The sequence below is a fragment of the Podarcis vaucheri genome (genome assembly GCF_965113315.1).
Source record: "Podarcis vaucheri genome assembly, chromosome: 16".
Classification (NCBI taxonomy): Eukaryota; Metazoa; Chordata; class Lepidosauria; order Squamata; family Lacertidae; genus Podarcis; species Podarcis vaucheri.
Genome location: NC_138754.1, coordinates 5,642,243 through 5,659,087, shown reverse-complemented (window position 1 = coordinate 5,659,087; position 16,845 = coordinate 5,642,243). Strand labels below are relative to the sequence as shown.

General features: G+C 47.1%; 1 protein-coding gene across 4 annotated transcripts; it reads right to left on the bottom strand.

The window, feature by feature from the left end:
- Positions 1-1,104: 1,104 nt before the first annotated feature.
- On the bottom strand, positions 1,105-16,542 carry LOC309520508 (hemojuvelin-like). 4 transcript variants are annotated; one of them, XM_082202393.1, is made up of 4 exons: positions 16,352-16,542; positions 10,730-10,913; positions 8,102-8,604; positions 1,105-5,252 (listed from the first exon to the last, which is right to left on the bottom strand). In XM_082202393.1, exons 2-4 carry the CDS (start codon positions 10,821-10,823, stop codon positions 4,629-4,631), a joined length of 1,221 nt encoding a protein of 406 aa, XP_082058519.1. In that variant the 5' UTR covers positions 10,824-10,913; positions 16,352-16,542; the 3' UTR covers positions 1,105-4,628. The 4 variants fall into 4 exon arrangements, with proteins under 4 accessions (XP_082058519.1, XP_082058517.1, XP_082058516.1 ...); XM_082202391.1 differs by having other exon boundaries at positions 16,370-16,542; XM_082202390.1 differs by lacking the exon at positions 16,352-16,542 and adding an exon at positions 13,248-13,398.
- Positions 16,543-16,845: the final 303 nt, after the last annotated feature.

Here is a 16,845-nt window from a genome sequence, read left to right as displayed (position 1 = left end):
AACCCTAGGCTCTGTGGTTTAGACCACAGCACCACCTGTGTCCCTTCTTGTAGCATATTATCATTTTATTTATTAAATTTGTATACCACCTCTATACCCGTAGATCTCAGTGTGGTTCACAACATAGGGTAGGGGGCACTGGGGTTGAGTTTATGGAATCAAGGGTGCGGGGGACCAAAAAAGGTTAGGGAGCCAGTGAGCTAAGTTCTTTGTCCACACAAGAGCTCATGAAAGGAGAGCTGGAGGCTGCCGGGAAACTATTTCCATTCAAATACATAGGTGCTATGCCAGTAATAGCATGGATGGATGGATTAGCAATATATCTATTGCTTATTATTGTAGTTTCTAAGCGCTGTGCAAGAGCAATATAGCACAGAGTCAGTGAACATAAACTGTGCATTTTGTGTGACCGTGACAGCATTTTGTTTACGCAGCTATTTTATACAGAGTTTGCAGTGTTTGCAATTTAATTCAATTTCCTGCCCAGATCGTCTGCCATTCTGGCTGCCAATTTCTCACTACACGCCTCCAAGCCGTTAAATTAACTTCAGCACGCCCTCTTGTGGGTCGTTGGTTTAAAACACTTTATAGAGTGACCCTCTGTAGAAGAATGAAGTCCTGTAACTTTAGAATCACAGGATCATAGAATTGCGGAGTTGGAAGAGACCATGAGCATCATCTAGTCCAACACCCTGCGCTGCAGAAATCTCGGCCAGATCATCCATAGCAGGTGGCCATCCAAACCTTGGTTAAACTGTGCATGTTATTTAATGGGAGAGAAACCTGGAATTGCCTGTTTTCACCGGCCCTGTTTGTCAGAAACACAACCGTAGAGAGAGAGATTACATTGCGCATTTGGTGACTGGAGCGGCAATGAAAATACGCATGAACTGGTGTACTGAAAGTTAGGAGGAATGTCTGAATTGGAGATACAGGGATCCTCTCCTTTCTGACTTCATTGCTGGACACCCTGTTTTGTATGCATTTCATTTTTCCAACGGAAGAGGAGAGACACCCCCCGCCCTCTTTAAGGCGAGTTATTTTTAGCTTCACCTGTTGCAAGCCAGGCGCTTAAAGGAGAAACAGATGAGAGGAAATGAAGGCTTCAAAAATAGATGTATTTTTAATGCCAAACACTTGAGGATTAACGGAGGCCGTACGGAAGCAGTTCAGAAGCGAACACTGTCAGTGCTGGAGGCAGGTTTGGAGAGAGCACAATATGGGAATATGTCTTGTACCCAATCATTGTGACGTGACGTGGCTTGAAGGAATCAAAATCTAGAAATTCATTGCAGGCTACGTCACCACACACACACACACACACACACACACACACACACACAAACACTCATTCTTCTTCCCCTTTTAGTTTCCAGGTCATTCCATGCCAAATCAACTGATTTTAATATTCGACCGTGCTCTCACAACTCAGATTTTCTTTTTTAAAAAATAGCTATGCGATAGCTCATAGCTATGTAGATAGCTATGAGATAACCTCAAATTAATTTTTTAGATTTTTTGGTCCAAATTTGGGTGCAGGATAATTTTTTTGAAAATTTCGATTTTTGAGTGATTTAGGCTAGTTCAATTTCTGTGTCAGTTTAGAGAAAACCTCCTGTTTCACTTATTTTTCAACTGGGCTTATTTTGGTATCAAAATAAAGCTAATTGTGGTCTCTTTCCACATCTTTCCAAAATAAGGTATAAAAATGGTATTAAGTGCTACAGAAAAGGGTCACCAACCATTCAAAGTGAATTTTTGTCATTTTATTCCTGGTACATTTTATTCCCGGCTGATCGCCGAAGAATTGATGATTTTGAATTCTGGTGCTGGAGGAGACTCTTGAGAGTCCCATGGACTGCAAGGAGATCAAACCTCTTCATTCTGAAGGAAATCAGCCCTGAGTGCTCGCTGGAAGGACAGATCGTGAAGCTGAGGCTCCAAGACTTTGGCCACCTCATGAGAAGAGAAGACTCCCTGGAAAAGACCCTAATGTTGGGAAAGATTGAGGGCACAAGGAGAAGGGGACGACAGAGGACGAGATGGTGGGACAGTGTTCTTGAAGCTACAAACATGAGTCTGACCAAACTGCAGGAGGCAGTGGAAGACAGGAGGGCCTGGTATGCTCTGGTCCAGGGGGTCATGAAGAGGCGGACACAACTAAACAACAACATATTTGATAAACCATAGCGCACAAACCACAACTAGCACATGTTTCATACTTTTTTGTAGAATGGGCTAACCATGTATTTGTTATGTTTTAAAAATAAGGAGGGTGTTTTTGTGTCAATAAAATAAATTGATTTTGAAGAATATTTTTTACCAAAAAAATATTATTTGTACAGGTTTAAGGTCTCTTTGAGCCTGAAATAACTCACACATTTGTGAGAATAGTTGAAATTGTACCCTCTTATGTTACAATGTCATCTAATATAGTTTAAAAATTCAGTTTTATTGATTATTTAATAAAAACAAAATACATCTCAGAGCCCTTACTCATTTTATTGTGTAAAACACTTCTGCAATGATATGGTCAAAGCTGTTTTGTTTCCAATACATGCGATATGGTCAATGATGGACCAAAAAATCTTTTAAAAAATAATTTGAGGTTATCTCTCAACCTAAAAAAAAATTGAGTCGCAAGATCACATGACACCAAGTGATTTGGCGTGGAATGACGCTTCCATGCAACATCAATAACGGATACCAATGACACCATCAGCAGATTACATTCACAGTCTCCACGGACAAATGCAACCTCTCTTAAAGTCTTCAGCTTTAATATATTAATCATTTCCCCCCCCTTTCTTATTTACATTCCTCAATAATTTCCCTCCCCGATCAGATCCGGTAGGTTTCAATCAGCACACGTTATATGGGCCTAAGGTTGAAATGCACACATCAGCAGTATTAGAGTAAAGGTAAAGGGACCCCTGACTGTTAGGTCCAGTCGCAGACGACTCTGGGGTTCCGCGCTCATCTCGCTCTATAGGCTGAAGGAGCCAGCATTTGTCCGCAGACAGCTTCTGGGTCATGTGGCCAGCATGACTAAATTGATTCTGGTGAACCAGAGCAGCACACGGAAATGCTGTTTACCTTCCCATCTGGAGCAGTACCTATTTATCTACTTGCACTTGACGTGCTTTCAAACTGCTAGGTGCGCAGGAGCTGGGACTGAACCTCAGGAGCTCACCCCATCATGGGGATTCAAACTGCCGACCTTCTGATCAGCAAAACCTAGGCTCTGTGGTTTAGACCACAGCACCACCCCGTCCCCTAGTATTAGAGTAAAGGTAAAGGTAAAGGGACCCCTGACCATTAGGTCCAGTCGTGGACGACTCTGGGATTGCGGCACTCATCTCGCTTTATTGGCCAAGGGAGCCAGCGTACAGGTTCTGAGTCATGTGGCCAACATGACTAAGCGACTTCTGGCGAACCAGAGCAGCGCACGGAAACGCCGTTTACCTTCCCACCAGAGTGGTACCTATTTATCTACTTGCACTTTGACATGCTTTCAAACTGCTTGGTTGGCAGGGGCTGCGACCGAGCAATAGGAGCTCACCCTGTCGCGGGGATTCGAACTGCCGACCTTCCAATCAGCAAGCCCTAGGCTCTGTGGTTTAGACCACAGCACCACCCGCGTCCCTTAGTATTAGTCTTCCTCATATCAGTAGGCTTGCCCTGGAGTCAACAGGCCACGATGTCAGGGCTCATTCCAGAGAGGAATGTTCTCCTGGGCATGCTACATTGAGATTTGTTGATTCAAGACTACCGAAGCCATTTTGCTGCCTGAGATGGAGGAGAATCATAGCATTGTAGAGTTGGAAGGCACCCAAAAGGTTGTCTAGTCCAATCCCCTTCAAAAAAAACCCCAAAATGGTGTCCCCCTTCTGGTTCATGTAGAGAAGGCGGTTGGATTGGCAGTTGACTCGAGATGACTTCAGTGCTAGAGATGGTGCTATGACCTTCACTGTACCTGAGATGAGCAGGCGAGCTTAACAGGGTGTCAGGCAGAACATGGGGCACACACAGTAAGAGTGTAAGCAGACATAATTCTCTGTTCCGCCCTAGATTCGCCACTTGCAGCACCAAATAATATGCCAACTGAAGCACAGATGTCATTAGAAATCCATACTTCTCCAAATTTTGCGATGCAGCTGTCTAACAAAGAAAAAGTGTACAAATATTCATCTGCTAGGGTGAAAAGTGTGCATACTTTGGTAAAATAGTGTACAAGAATGCATTCCTAGTAATTGCTTGCAAAAACAATGTGCATATTAGGAGAAATTCTCACCAAAACGCTGACAAATTTTCATGAGGATTTGTTAAATAAATAAAAAATGATGTGGAAGTGTGACACGCTGAATTTAAGATTTGAGGAATGAGGAGCGGAGAGGTCAAAATCAACAGATTTGTCCATTTCCACTCTCAGCTTTTCCTCTCCCTACTAAAGCTTTGAAGGTCAGGGTGCCCTGCTTCTAAACATAATCTCCATCCATCCCAGATTCTTACAGCTTTACAGTTTGCCCTGTCCCATGTTTGCTGAGGGCTTCTGGGGGAGTCAACCCCATTCGCAAATATCCTCTCAAACTAGCACCATACACCTTTCCACCAGTCCCCAGAAACCTTCAGAAGTGTAGCTGCAACGCTGAAAGGACCAACGTGATGGCAAGGAGGAAGGCCGAGCAATGGGACATGCAAGTTGCATCGCTTTGGAAGAGATGGTGCTTCTTGGCGTCCGGGTGGAAGACTTTGGCGTCCTCCAAGGCAGCGTGCGCAGCCAGCGTAAAGTTGACGTCTCCCGATGTCACCACGTCAAAGACGCACGACTGGAAGTAGACGTCCTCCACCGGCAGCTTCTCCTTGCACAGGAGCTGGGCCTTCTGGGCGGGGATGGCTCCGTTGCTACAGCAGCACTCGGTCTGGGAGATGCGCTGGCTGGGAGGGCAGCCTCCCACGCACAGCTGGAGGTCCTGCTCCTCCGTGAAGGAGCGCACTACGTCCTCGGCCGCCCGGATGGAGAAAGAGAGCTGCCTCCCTGCCTGGCGCACGGCAATGGTGGTGCCGATGTAGGTGGCGAGGATCTCCACGTGCTGCCCGGGTGTGCGTTCGTGGATGCTCAGGCTTTTCCCTCCGGGTTTCTCGCCCCCGTTCGTGGATCCGTCCTCAAAAGCCGCCGGCAGGTTGTCAATCTCCGCCTGGTAGACTTTCTGGTCTATGCACTCCTTCATGTTCTTGAATATGATGGTGAGCTGAAAAGAGAGAGGTTAAAAAGGTAAGGTAAAGGACCCCTGGATGGTTTAGTCCAGATGGGGTTGTGGCACTCATCTCACTTTCAGGCCAAGGGAGCCGGTGTTTGTCCACAGAAAGCTTTCCGGGTCATGTGGCCAGCATGACTAAAGCGCTTCTGGTGCAACGGGACGTTGGAAACCAGAGTGCATGGAAACGCTGTTTACCTTCCTGCCGCAGTTGTGACTATTTATCTACTTGCACTGGTGTGCTTTTGAACTGCTAGGTTGGCTGGGACAGAGCAATGGGAGCTCACTCCGTCATGGGGATTTGAACCACCGACCTTTTGATTTGCAAGCCCAGGAGGCTCAGTGGTTTAGACCACAGCACTATTTCATGCTCTCCATGTGTGCCCAAGCCACTTAATCTTCCCTGGGAGTGTGAAAGCTGTGATCTGACCCATTTATTATTTTTCAAAAATGTGTACAGGCAAGAGAAATGCACACTGAAACCCTGACAGATTTTTCAGGAGGAATTTTGTATGTTTGTGGGTAGTGGGTATGTGTATCTGTGTGTATAAATACATATGCATATACATACACACACACACACACACGGGACACGGGTAGCGCTCCGGTCTAAACCACTGAGCCTAGTGCTTGCCGATTGGAAGGTTGGCAGTTCAAATCCCCGTGACAGGGTGAGCTCCCATTGCTCTGCCCCAGCTCCTGCCAACCTAGCAGTTCGAAAGCACACCAGTGCAAGTAGATAAATAGGTACCGCTCCGGTGGGAATGTAAACGGCGTTTCCGTGCGCTGCTCTGGTTTCGCCAGAAGTGGCTTAGTCATGCTGGCCACATGACCCAGAAGCTGTCTGCGGACAAACACCAGCTCCCTCGGCCTATAGAGCGAGATGAGCGCTGAAACCCTAGAGTCATCCACGACTGGACTTAACTGTCAGGGGTCCTTAACACACACACACAGAGAGAGAGAGAGAGAGAGAGAGAGAGAGAGAGAGAGATTCAGAGAATCAGAGAATCAGAGAATCGTAGAGGTGGAAAGGACCTCATCTGGTCCAGCCCCTGCAATGCAGGAATCCCAGCTAAGGAATCTCTGGCAGATGGCCATCCAAGAGCCCCGTGTGCTTCAGAATATACGTCCTCTCAGGTATCTCTCTTCTTCTCCTCTCTAGTTCTCCATGTACGAACTTGAAGAGTCCTCCTAGGGGACTTGTCGCTCCTTAAGGGAAGTGGTAGCATCAGCCCTGGGCAGTTTCCCGGTTGTTGATATCTGCAGGGCAGCCACTTGGGCCTCTGCTCTTACTTTTGCAAAGAATTCTAAAGCAGGCGGGTTCTTCCTTAGCTGACGCTGCAGAAAGACACTGCGGAGGGTTGTTCGTATTTGTTCTGCTGCAGGGGAAACCAGCCCTGTCCTTAGGAAATCCTGCTCTGCTGCACCCTATTCATAGAATATTCATTGGCAAAAACAAAAATTGGTACTTGCCATTAATTTCTGTTAACTGGAGGATATCCGCCCACCTCTGGTTCCCTCTCTTATTCCCTCTCTTATTCTCTTATTCCTACGGAGTGTGGGTTCATATGCTTTTGTTGTCCTGGTGTGGATCTACACTCGTGGTTTTTAACGTTAAATAAGGGTTTTGATAACCTATATGGACAGATGACGTCCTACTTTTAACGTTCATAACACGCTATTAAAATGTGAGACAGGTGGGCTGCGCAGAGCAACCAGCCATCAGCAGTAGGGAGATAGCTTTTTAAAGAGAGAGAAAAAAGAAAGCTAAAATGAACCAACCTCCCCCCCCCCCAAGTTTATTTTTAGACATTAACAAGTTTATGGTTTCTCCGATGATATTCGTGTCAGTATCTTAACTTTAGTTTCTATACCGGCCTATACCTTCCTAATACCTTCTGACTGATTATCTCAACTGTTTGACTGACGCCTCTTAACAAATTCGCTCACTCTCTCACACCAGACTAGCCCAACCCAGACTTATCTTATCTGTCTCTTCTAACTCCAGACTGTCTTCTCCACCCGAACTCTAACTCCTCCCCCTAGGTTCCCATTGGTTAGTCATTTTACAATTAGTTAACCCTTTCCCTATGAACCCAGTATGATGTCACACACCTAGTGTGATGGCCTGGGATTCGGACTCGGAGGCTGAACCTGAGGAATCCCAGCCTGCACAGGAACCAGCTGAGCCGGGGCTGGGGCTTGAGCCTGAAGGGTCCTCACCTGTGCTGGATCCTCAGGTGAAGGCACCAGCTGAGTCTGCTCTGGCTCCTGAGGTGATGGAGGACCCATTGCCTGCAGGTGCTCCACTCTCAGCCCCGTCAGGAGAAGAGGAGGTTGCCTCTGGGTCCGGTAACCCTCCAGCCTCTCCTGAGCTGCAGCGGCTCAGGGCAGAGAGGCGGAGGGAACTAAGTTCCCGCAGGAGGAGTGCTCGCCTCCAGGCCAGGAAAGGCGAGCCACCTGTGGACTGGGGTTGCCCTATGCCTCGGGGCAGATAAAAGCCGGCCAGCCCCAGTCCCAAGTTGCGGGAGCAATGTTGTTGGTAGCCGGTTCCTGCCTGCACCCTGTCCTGCCGGATCTCCTGACCTCACCCGACTCCCTGCCTTGGACCCAGCTTCAGCTTTGATGGATGGCCTCAACACTGCTCCCTCGACCTCAGACTGGACTCGGACCTCACCTCATGGAAACCCACGGGACCAGCACACCAACGGGGGCAACTGTCACAGATGCAACTTGCTACAAATGTCCATAGTAATTATGAGGCTCTCTCCCTGGTCACACCACCAATGACACAAGCCATAGGAAACTTTAATGGGACACCTGTAGAGGTCAACGTTTCTTACCTTGCTAGTAGCTGTTGCGTTTGATCCTTTCAAGACAGGGTAGCTTGTCGCTTGAGCGAACAAATAGTTGTTGTCCAGGAGAGGCCAGGAACCTTCCACCCTGCACGTGTGGAACTCGTCGCTGAAGGTCCGCACGTGAGGGTCCCCAAACGTGGCGCAGTGCTGGTACGTGGGGGGTCTGTTGTGCTTCCGGGAAAAGCTCTTCTCGTAATCGCAGATCTCTGGGGGTTCCAAGCCCTGGTGTGCAGGGGGTGGCGCAGGGGGTCTCCGCGGCGAAGTGGGCCCCTCCTTGGAGCACTTGTTCTGTATCATGAGGTCCTCGATGCCGTGGACGGCAGAGTGGTAGGCGAGGTCCCCGCGGCAGGTACGGGCCGTCCTGCGAGTGCAGCGGGAGTAGGAGCGCAGGGTGTTGCAGTAGCTGGCGTGCTTGTTGGGGCCACGCAAGTTGAGCGTGGCGGCCACGTACTCGGAGTTGCAGCGCAAGATCTTGCAGTGGGAATATGCTGCAGGGCAGAACCCAAATAGCAATGATGGTAAGGATAGGAAGAGAAAGGGAAAAAAACCAGCCATGAAGATCAGAGTCAGGTAAAACTTTCTGATTTACATTTCAAAATATTCATTCAAACAACCTTAAATCAATGACTTCCCTTCTTCTCTTTCCGTGGTTCATTTTGCATACCATACATCCCTGCATATTTTACATGAACTAAACCAGGCATAGGCAAACTAAGGCCAGGGGGCCGGATCTGGCCCAATCACCTTCTAAATCTGGCCCATGGATGGTCCAGGAATCAGCGTGTTCTTGCATGAGTAGAATGTGTCCTTTTATGTAAAATGCATATCTGGGTTATTTGTGGGGCATAGGAATTCATTCATCTCCCCCCACCAAAATATAGTCTGGCCCCCACGAGGTCTGAGGGACTGTGAACCGGCCCCCTGCTGAAAAAGTTTGCTGACCCCTCAACTAAACCATTCAGTAATCCATCATTACTTCCATCAAAACTTATATTCACTGCTGAATTTATCTTAATGCTACCGGAGCTTTTAAATGAACACAATTTTCACCCATCTATTCAGTAAGCATTTTCCAGTCTTCTTTAAACATACATTCTTCTTGTCCTCTTATTCTATATGTTAAATCTGCCAGCTGCACGTATTCTGTCACTCTTCTTTGGTTGAGACCTCACTCGTTTTCCATTTATGGGCTAACAAAACATGGGCCACAGTAGTGCCATGCATAAATAGTCTTTTTTTGACACCTGGGAATTTCCTCTGAATTATCCCCAACGAAAAGGACTCTGCTTTTTTTTTTAAGGTACTTTAAAAGGTAATAAATTATAAGTTATAAGACTAAATTCTTCCGACATATAAAACAGTTCAGTGTTCGTTGCAGTGCCATGCTGGCAGGGATCCACTGGATCACGTGGGGCAGCTGAGTGGGGAGTGGGGACACCTTGATCCACCCTCCTTCCTTGCAAAGATAACTGTGGAGAATTCAGCAACACACTCGTACAATCACTGAGCTGCAGTCCTTGCCCTAAAAATAATAGCAATTTCCCAGCCCTTGTGGTTCTGAATAAAGGGATGGAGATTTAATGTTTCCCTCGATGATAGTAAGAGGAAGATATTTAGCTCTCCCAGAAGCAGAGCGTCTCTGCAAATGTCGTAAGCAGGAACCTGATACGTTAGAGCATATTTTCTTTTCTTGTGATTTTGGCATTTATGCCAGAAGACAATTGTTAGAGGCCTTACAATCTAACAGGCTCAGTTCTATGCTGCCAGCGGTTCAGGGCCTGCTCTCGGACAGGAATGATCAAATCACTTTAATAGTGGCTAAATTTTTGAGTGCTGTCCATGAGGAAAGACTAGGCCATTATAGAGAGATTTAGTGGTTCTTGAATTGTTGGTGATGTGGTAGTGTTATACTGTTTTATTTATGCAAATTGTTATGCTGAATTCATATTTTCCACAATCTGTATATGGTGTTTGATTTATAATGTGTGGTTTGCTATGCCTAATAAAGGACTGATTGATTGAATAACGGGCTGGTTTAAACAGCTACAGTGGTGCCTCGCAAGACGAAATTAATCTGTTCCGCGAGTCTCTTCGTCTTGCGGTTTTTTCGTCTTGCGAAGCACGGCTATTAGCGGCTTAGCGGCTATTAACGGCTTAGTGGCTTTAAGAAAACAAACTCGCAAGAACTCGCAAGACGTTTCGTCTTGCGAAGCAAGCCCATAGTGAAATTCGTCTTGCGGAACGACTCAAAAAACGGAAAACTCTTTCGCCTAGCGAGTTTTTCGTCTTGCAAGGCATTCGTCTTGCGGGGCACCACTGTACAGTGGTACCTCAGGTTACAGACACTTCAGGTTACATACACTTCAGGTTACAGACTCCGCTAACCGAGAAATAGTACCTCGGGTTAGGAACTTTGCTTCAGGATGAGAACAGAAATCGTGCTCTGGCGGCACAGCAGCAGCAGGAGGCCCCATTAGCTAAAGTGGTGGTTCAGGTTAAGAACAGTTTCAGGTTAAGAACGGACCTCCGGAACCAATTAAGTACTTAACCCGAGGTACCACTGTATAGCAAAAGAGTCTGCTGGATCCAGCCAATTGCCTGTCGAGTCCTTACCATGTCTACAAAGCAGGAGAAGGAAGAGCACTTTAATGATGAAACCAGCATTCGTCGAGCATTCCGGCCTCACTGAGCAGGCGAGTCTCCCCATTCCAATCCATCCAGAGTTTAGGAACGTTTCTTACCCAGATTGTTCCTCTCCCTCCGTTCTCTTTGCTTCCTTCTTTCTTTCAGTGGTTGTCTGAAAGAAAAACCAAATAATAATAGTAGGAAGAAGAAGAAGAAGAAGAAGAAGAAGAAGAAGAAGAAGAAGAAGAAGAAGAAGGAAGAATTTATTTACCCAGCCACTCTGGGCAGCTCCCAATAGAATATTAAAAACAGAATAAAACACCTTAGTGTCCGGGCTGAACGATGGAAGGAGGAAATGCTCCTTCAGGTATACTGGGCTGAGGCCATTTAGGGCATTAAAGGTCAGCACCAACACTTTGAAATTGTGCCTGGAAACATAGAAAAAGACAGAAAAGAAGAAAAGACAGATTCTATACCAAACATACATCTGCATGGTGCATTGATTTTCAATTCATTTATGTACCCCTTTTTTATTTTTAAGAAAAGGAACTTCACAACTGTTTATAAAAAAGAATAAAGTTAAAAACAACCGTTTAAAATATTCAAAATGTAATTAAAATGTAATTAGGAGCCGGCGTACAGCTTCCGGGTCATGTGGCCAGCATGACTAAGCCGCTTCTGGTGAACCAGAGCAGCGAACAGAAACGCCGTTTACCTTCCCGCCGGAGCGGTACCTATTTATCTACTTGCACTTTGACGTGCTTTCGAACTGCTAGGTGGGCAGGAGCAGGGACCAAGCAACGGGAGCTCACCTCGTCTTCTTGTATATCCATATATATATATATATATATACACACACACACAGAGAGAGAGAGAGAGAGAGAGTCGTACTCTGCTTACATAACCGTCTAGATACATAAACTTTGGGATGCGAACGCAGCAAACCCAGAAGTATTTTTCTGGGTTTCGCCATGCACACATGCACAGAAGTGATCCTCCGGTTGTGAATTCCTCGGGATGTGGCCGGATCTGCAGAACGGATCCCATTCGCAACCGGAGGTACCACTGTATACACACAGACACACACATGCTATAATAAGCTACCATACACTGAAATGTTAAAATGTTTGTCTTTTTTAATTGCCCTTGAATCTTCCTGCCACACTTGCCATCCCCTCCTGCCACACACCCTGGCATAGGGTTTCGGGCACCGTCCTCTCCCAGCCCCACCTAGAGATGCCCCGTGGGGATTCAAACCTGGGACCTTCTGCTTGCAAAGAAGGTGCTCTGCCGACAGAGCAGTAGCCCTTCTCGGCGATAAAATTGCAACATTTCACCACCACCCTGAAGGTAGATGACGCGATGCCCCTTTGGGCATTTCTCAAGAAGAGTGGATACCTTCAAGATCATAACAGCAAGCCAAAACTGGGTTTAATGCATCTTCCCTCTGAGTTGCAGCAACTGACATAAATGCTTTGCTTTGTGGAGAATGGAGGTGAGTTGCTATCATCAAAAGCCATCAATGAATCAGCACCAAGGCCTGGAATATCACCTGCCTTCAGCGTCATTAACCCTATTCAGCTGCACTCTCTCTCTCTCTCATTCTATTTTCTTCTCCCCTTCATCTGGTTTCTGTTTGGAAAAGGAACTGGAAGAATTAACTCAGGGGTTCGGGGTCTTTTTTTTTAATGAAACACTACTCCATAAACCATTCCCCCCCCATTCTTTATAATCACACTTTCATCCAGGGATGCCGAATAACTTACCAAAAAAATCATTCAGTCGAAAATCTAACCATAACGTGCATCCTCCAATTAGTTATGCATAATGGTATATACTTTTGCCCCTACTCATTTCTCCTAATTTTTTCCCCTTCCTCCCTCTCCTTTAACCCCTCCCCCCCAAAATTGTTCTATCTTCAAATCTTTAACCATGTGCACAGATTATTCATTCTAATTTGGATGCTTGGGTTGGCTTCCCCCTGTGCTATCCAATTCCTATAACTTGTCCATTTGTTCAAAAAAAATTGACGTTTGTTTTCCCATGTATCTTCCGTCATTACCTGCTCAAATATATCAGACTGTATATATTCAAAAACATAGTCGTTCCATTTTAACATTGTCTATTTATCCTTTTCTTTCCATCCTGACGCAATAACAAGCATACCAGCTAAGATCATAATTTTATACCAAACGTGCTCTTTTCTACCTCTCCATAAACATTGCCCACTTAGCACTACCTCTGTCTCATCTTTTGGCCAAGCCAATTCTTTAAAGAAACAGATATGAAGCGATGCACGAAGATGCCTTTGAGCATGTGCAGAGTGCCCGTCCTTCACCCACGGCAACCTGCTGTCACAAGAAAGGAGGAAGCAGCCTCCCCTCTGAGGATACGTATTTAAAATGGTCGCTATCTCAAAACTAATTGGTATGTATCTCTTTCTCTCTGTGTGTGTGTGTGTGTATGCATGAAAAGAAATGCAGAAAGAGTAAACCAAAATGCTTACCTTGATGTGAACTAGAATGCTGCTTCGTCAAACTCCCCCTGTGGGAAACTGCCAGCTTTCCTCCATAAACTCCCCCAGCGATCCCCAGCTCCTGCCTTCTCGTGATAATCGAGGGGGGAAAGACATCAATTGCTTGTGGCCAGCAGCCTAGAGACAGCTGAGCCTCTGCAACCTGATCTGTCCCCCAAAAGGCAAAGGTCCGCAACAGATGCTTTAAAAATAGGTTGTAGTATTTTGGATCCCGAAAGCAGAATTCGGGGGCGGGCAGAAGGCCACATCCCGGAGGCGGCTGGTTTTATTTTAGTAACTGACACCTTGTATACATACACACACACACAACGTTTCCTCCGAATATTAATTGCGGGTCATCACAAATGGGGAGTGATCTGCTGCTGTTGGCTGGGCCTCTGATTGGCTGATTTGAGAACAGGAGGATGGACTAGATGGGCTCTCTTTGGCCTGATTCAGCACGGTGGTAGCTTAGAAATACATTTTGCAGACCCAGAATGGGAAGAGGGAAGGGGAAGGACCTGGGCAAAATGGGAGAGATCCACAGAAATGGAGTGTTCAGCCCTCAAAGAGAGAACTGTAGCGATACCCACCCTCCTGAGTCGTCACTCACAACTGCGAAGAATGTGGATTAATTCACACCTACCAAGGGATGCTGGTGGCGCTGTGGGTTAAACCACAGAGCCTAGGACTTGCCAATCAGAAGGTCGGCGGTTCGAATCCCTGCGACGGGGTGAGCTCCTGTTGCTTGATCCCTGCTCCTGCCAACCTAACAGTTCGAAAGCACGTCAAAATGCAAGTAGATAAATAGGTACCGCTCCGGCGGGAAGGTAAATGGCGTTTCCGTGCGCTGCTCTGGTTCGCCAGAAGCGGCTTAGTCCTGCTGGCCACATAACCCGGAAGCTGTACGCCGGCTCCCTTGGCCAGTAAAGTGAGAGTTGTCCGCAACTGGACCTAACAATCAGGGGTCCCTTTACCTTTACAAGGGAACTGCCTATGCCTTTAGTTAAATTTGAACAAGGACACAGGGAAAGGGAATAGCTCAGTGGAAGATGAACTGCTTTGTCCGTGCCACATTGAATTTTTTATTGATAAGAAATACGTTGGAAAACAAAGAAATGGGGGGAAACAACTAGCAGTGCTCGATTTATAATGTACAACACAACTACTTCTTCATTATCATCATCATCATCATTTGTTATTTGTACCCCGTCCATCTGGCTGGGTTCCCCCAGCCACTCTGGGCGGCTTCCAACAAAGATTAAAAATACATTAAAATGTCACACATTAAAAACTTCCCTGAACAGGGCTGCCTTCAGGTGTCTTCTAAATGTCAGGTAGTTGTTTATTCCTTTGACATCTGATGGGAGGACGTTCCACAGGACGGGTGCCACTACCAAGAAGGCCCTCCACCTGGTTCCCTGTAGCTTTGCTTCTTTGCAGTGAGGGAACCGCCAGAAGGCCCTCGGCGCTGGACCTCAGCATCTGGGCTGAACGATGGGGGGTGGAGACACTCCTTCAGGTATACTGGACCGAGGCCGTTTAGGGCTTTCAAGGTCAGCACCAACACTTTGAATTGTGCTTGGAAACGTACTGGGAGCCAATGCAGGTCTTTCATGGGACGTCCATAAAGTATAAAACAAGGCAACTACCTAAGAACATGAATCATTCCCAAGGTATAATACTGATTGTCCATCAATCTTCCTGCCACACTTACCATCCTCTCCCTCCACACCACTGTGGCATGCCACAGCCTTGAGGTATGCCCACCCTTTGAGAACCACTGGTATAGACAATACTGAACAAGGTCAATTAGCAAACTGAACCAAATCGTCCTACCCCTGTGCTATTGCAGCTAGGAGCAGCTCACAGAACCCAAAAGGGCAAGGCTGAAAATTCTGGGTCGAGTGGATAGAATATGTGGGTTGAGCGGACAGAATTTGTTGCATGGGGAATGCAGACAAAGTTGTTGTGTGTGCCAGGTGTTCAGGGAGCAAAGGTGGCAGTCCCTACCATCTGTCGTTGCAGATTTTTCTCAATGTGCCTTGTCCATATGACTTGAGGAAAGAAAGGGAGAACACTCAGCCCTGCATAGCTCTCGTATGAATTTTGTATTTAAAAAAATAATAATGAGTGAATGGCTAAGATTAGAAGCTAAAGCGAAACTGGCTCTTTCCACCAAACTCTCTGTGGATACAGGAGTGGCAACTTAGCTGACCTCTTCCACCATCAGTTGAGTTGCACCTTCCCACAACTGCAGCTTACTCTATTTTTTTATCTATAGGATGCGCTTTTCCCCCTCCAAAAATGAAGGGGAAATGTATGTGCGTCCTATGGAGCAAATGCAGGCTTTCGCTGAAGGCTGGAGAGCGAGAGGGGTCGGTGCGCACCGACCCCTCTCACTCTCCAGCCTTCAGGCAGCTATCCGCAAGCCTTCGGAGCGCGGCGGGAGTTCCCGCCGGGCTCCGAAGGCTTGCGGATAGCAGCCTGCAGCCAAAAGCCCGGGGAGCGCAGCGCTGAGCTCCCGGGGCTTCGGGCAGCTATCCGCAGCGCTTGCCACCGCTCCCGGACCTGTTCTGGGGGCTGGGTTCGGGAGAAGCTCGGGCTTCCCCCGCCCCAGCCCTATGGCTAAAAACAAAGCCAAGACAGCGAGCGGGATCCATCCCGCTCGCTGTCTTGGCTTCTGCCAAAGTTGCGCGCAGCCTCTCCCGGATGGAGAGGTTGTGCGTGACTAAAGAGGAAGCCAAGACAGCCAGCGGGATTTTTTTCTTTATTTCCCCCTCTAAAAACTAGGTGCGCCGTATGGTCCGGTGCGCCCTATGGAGCGAAAAATACGGTAAATATATTTCCACCTGCCTTTCCCATCTTCACTTCCCCCCCTTTCCAATTGCTCTCTGAAAGTATTTTATAGAAGAAATGGCTGTCCATTAAAAAAAAATAAAAAATCAGCCATGCCCAACTTCATGAAACAGGCAAGACCAATGTTGCCCTGTCTGAAAACAGTGCCTCTTCTGAATCCTCTTACCCACTGGCAAAACTCAAGTTTTGTTTAATGCCAAGTTGGCTGCACAGATTTTAGAGGATCTCTCCCAAACCTGGGCATCACCACTCACTTCCTTGATCGTTGGAGAGACATTCTGGAAGATATTGGCGCTGGATTTCTTTGTAAGAGCCCAGAACTCCACGCTGGGATTTATGAAGGGGTGGGGAAGACTTCCAAACCTTCTGCCATTTCCCTTCCCCTTTGGAAGGTGTGAGATCTGGGAAGAGATGATGAAACTGGGTCACAGCACCAGGCAAAGGAAAAGACAAGGAGCGGTGGGGGGTGGAAAATGCTGTCATTAGACCCATCTGACACACCCCCTCTGGACACGCAGATACTGTACTGTCACCCCCTCTTGGCTAATCTTTGCAGAGGAGCCGGGGGGGCACCAGAGATAAATCAAGGGACAGAAGCACCTGTTCTGAAAACTGGCATCTGTAAATGGGAGCTTGAGCCAGGGTGGGGGTATGTGTGTTTAAAACAGGAACCAGTCCGGGAAGGGACCGGAGGGGGGGTGAGTTTTCTAAAAAAAGATCAGAGCAGATG

Bases quoted from the DNA above. Each gene is read 5' to 3' on its own strand.
- LOC309520508 (XM_082202393.1), bottom strand. From the start codon at position 10,823: ATGGGGAGACTCGCCTGCTCAGTGAGGCCGGAATGCTCGACGAATGCT. The intron at 8,605-10,729 runs GTAAGGACTCGA...TCTGCCCTGCAG, and splicing joins TCTCCTGCTTTGTAGACATG to CATATTCCCACTGCAAGATC. The intron at 5,253-8,101 runs GTAAGAAACGTT...CTCTCTTTTCAG, and splicing joins ACGCAACAGCTACTAGCAAG to CTCACCATCATATTCAAGAA.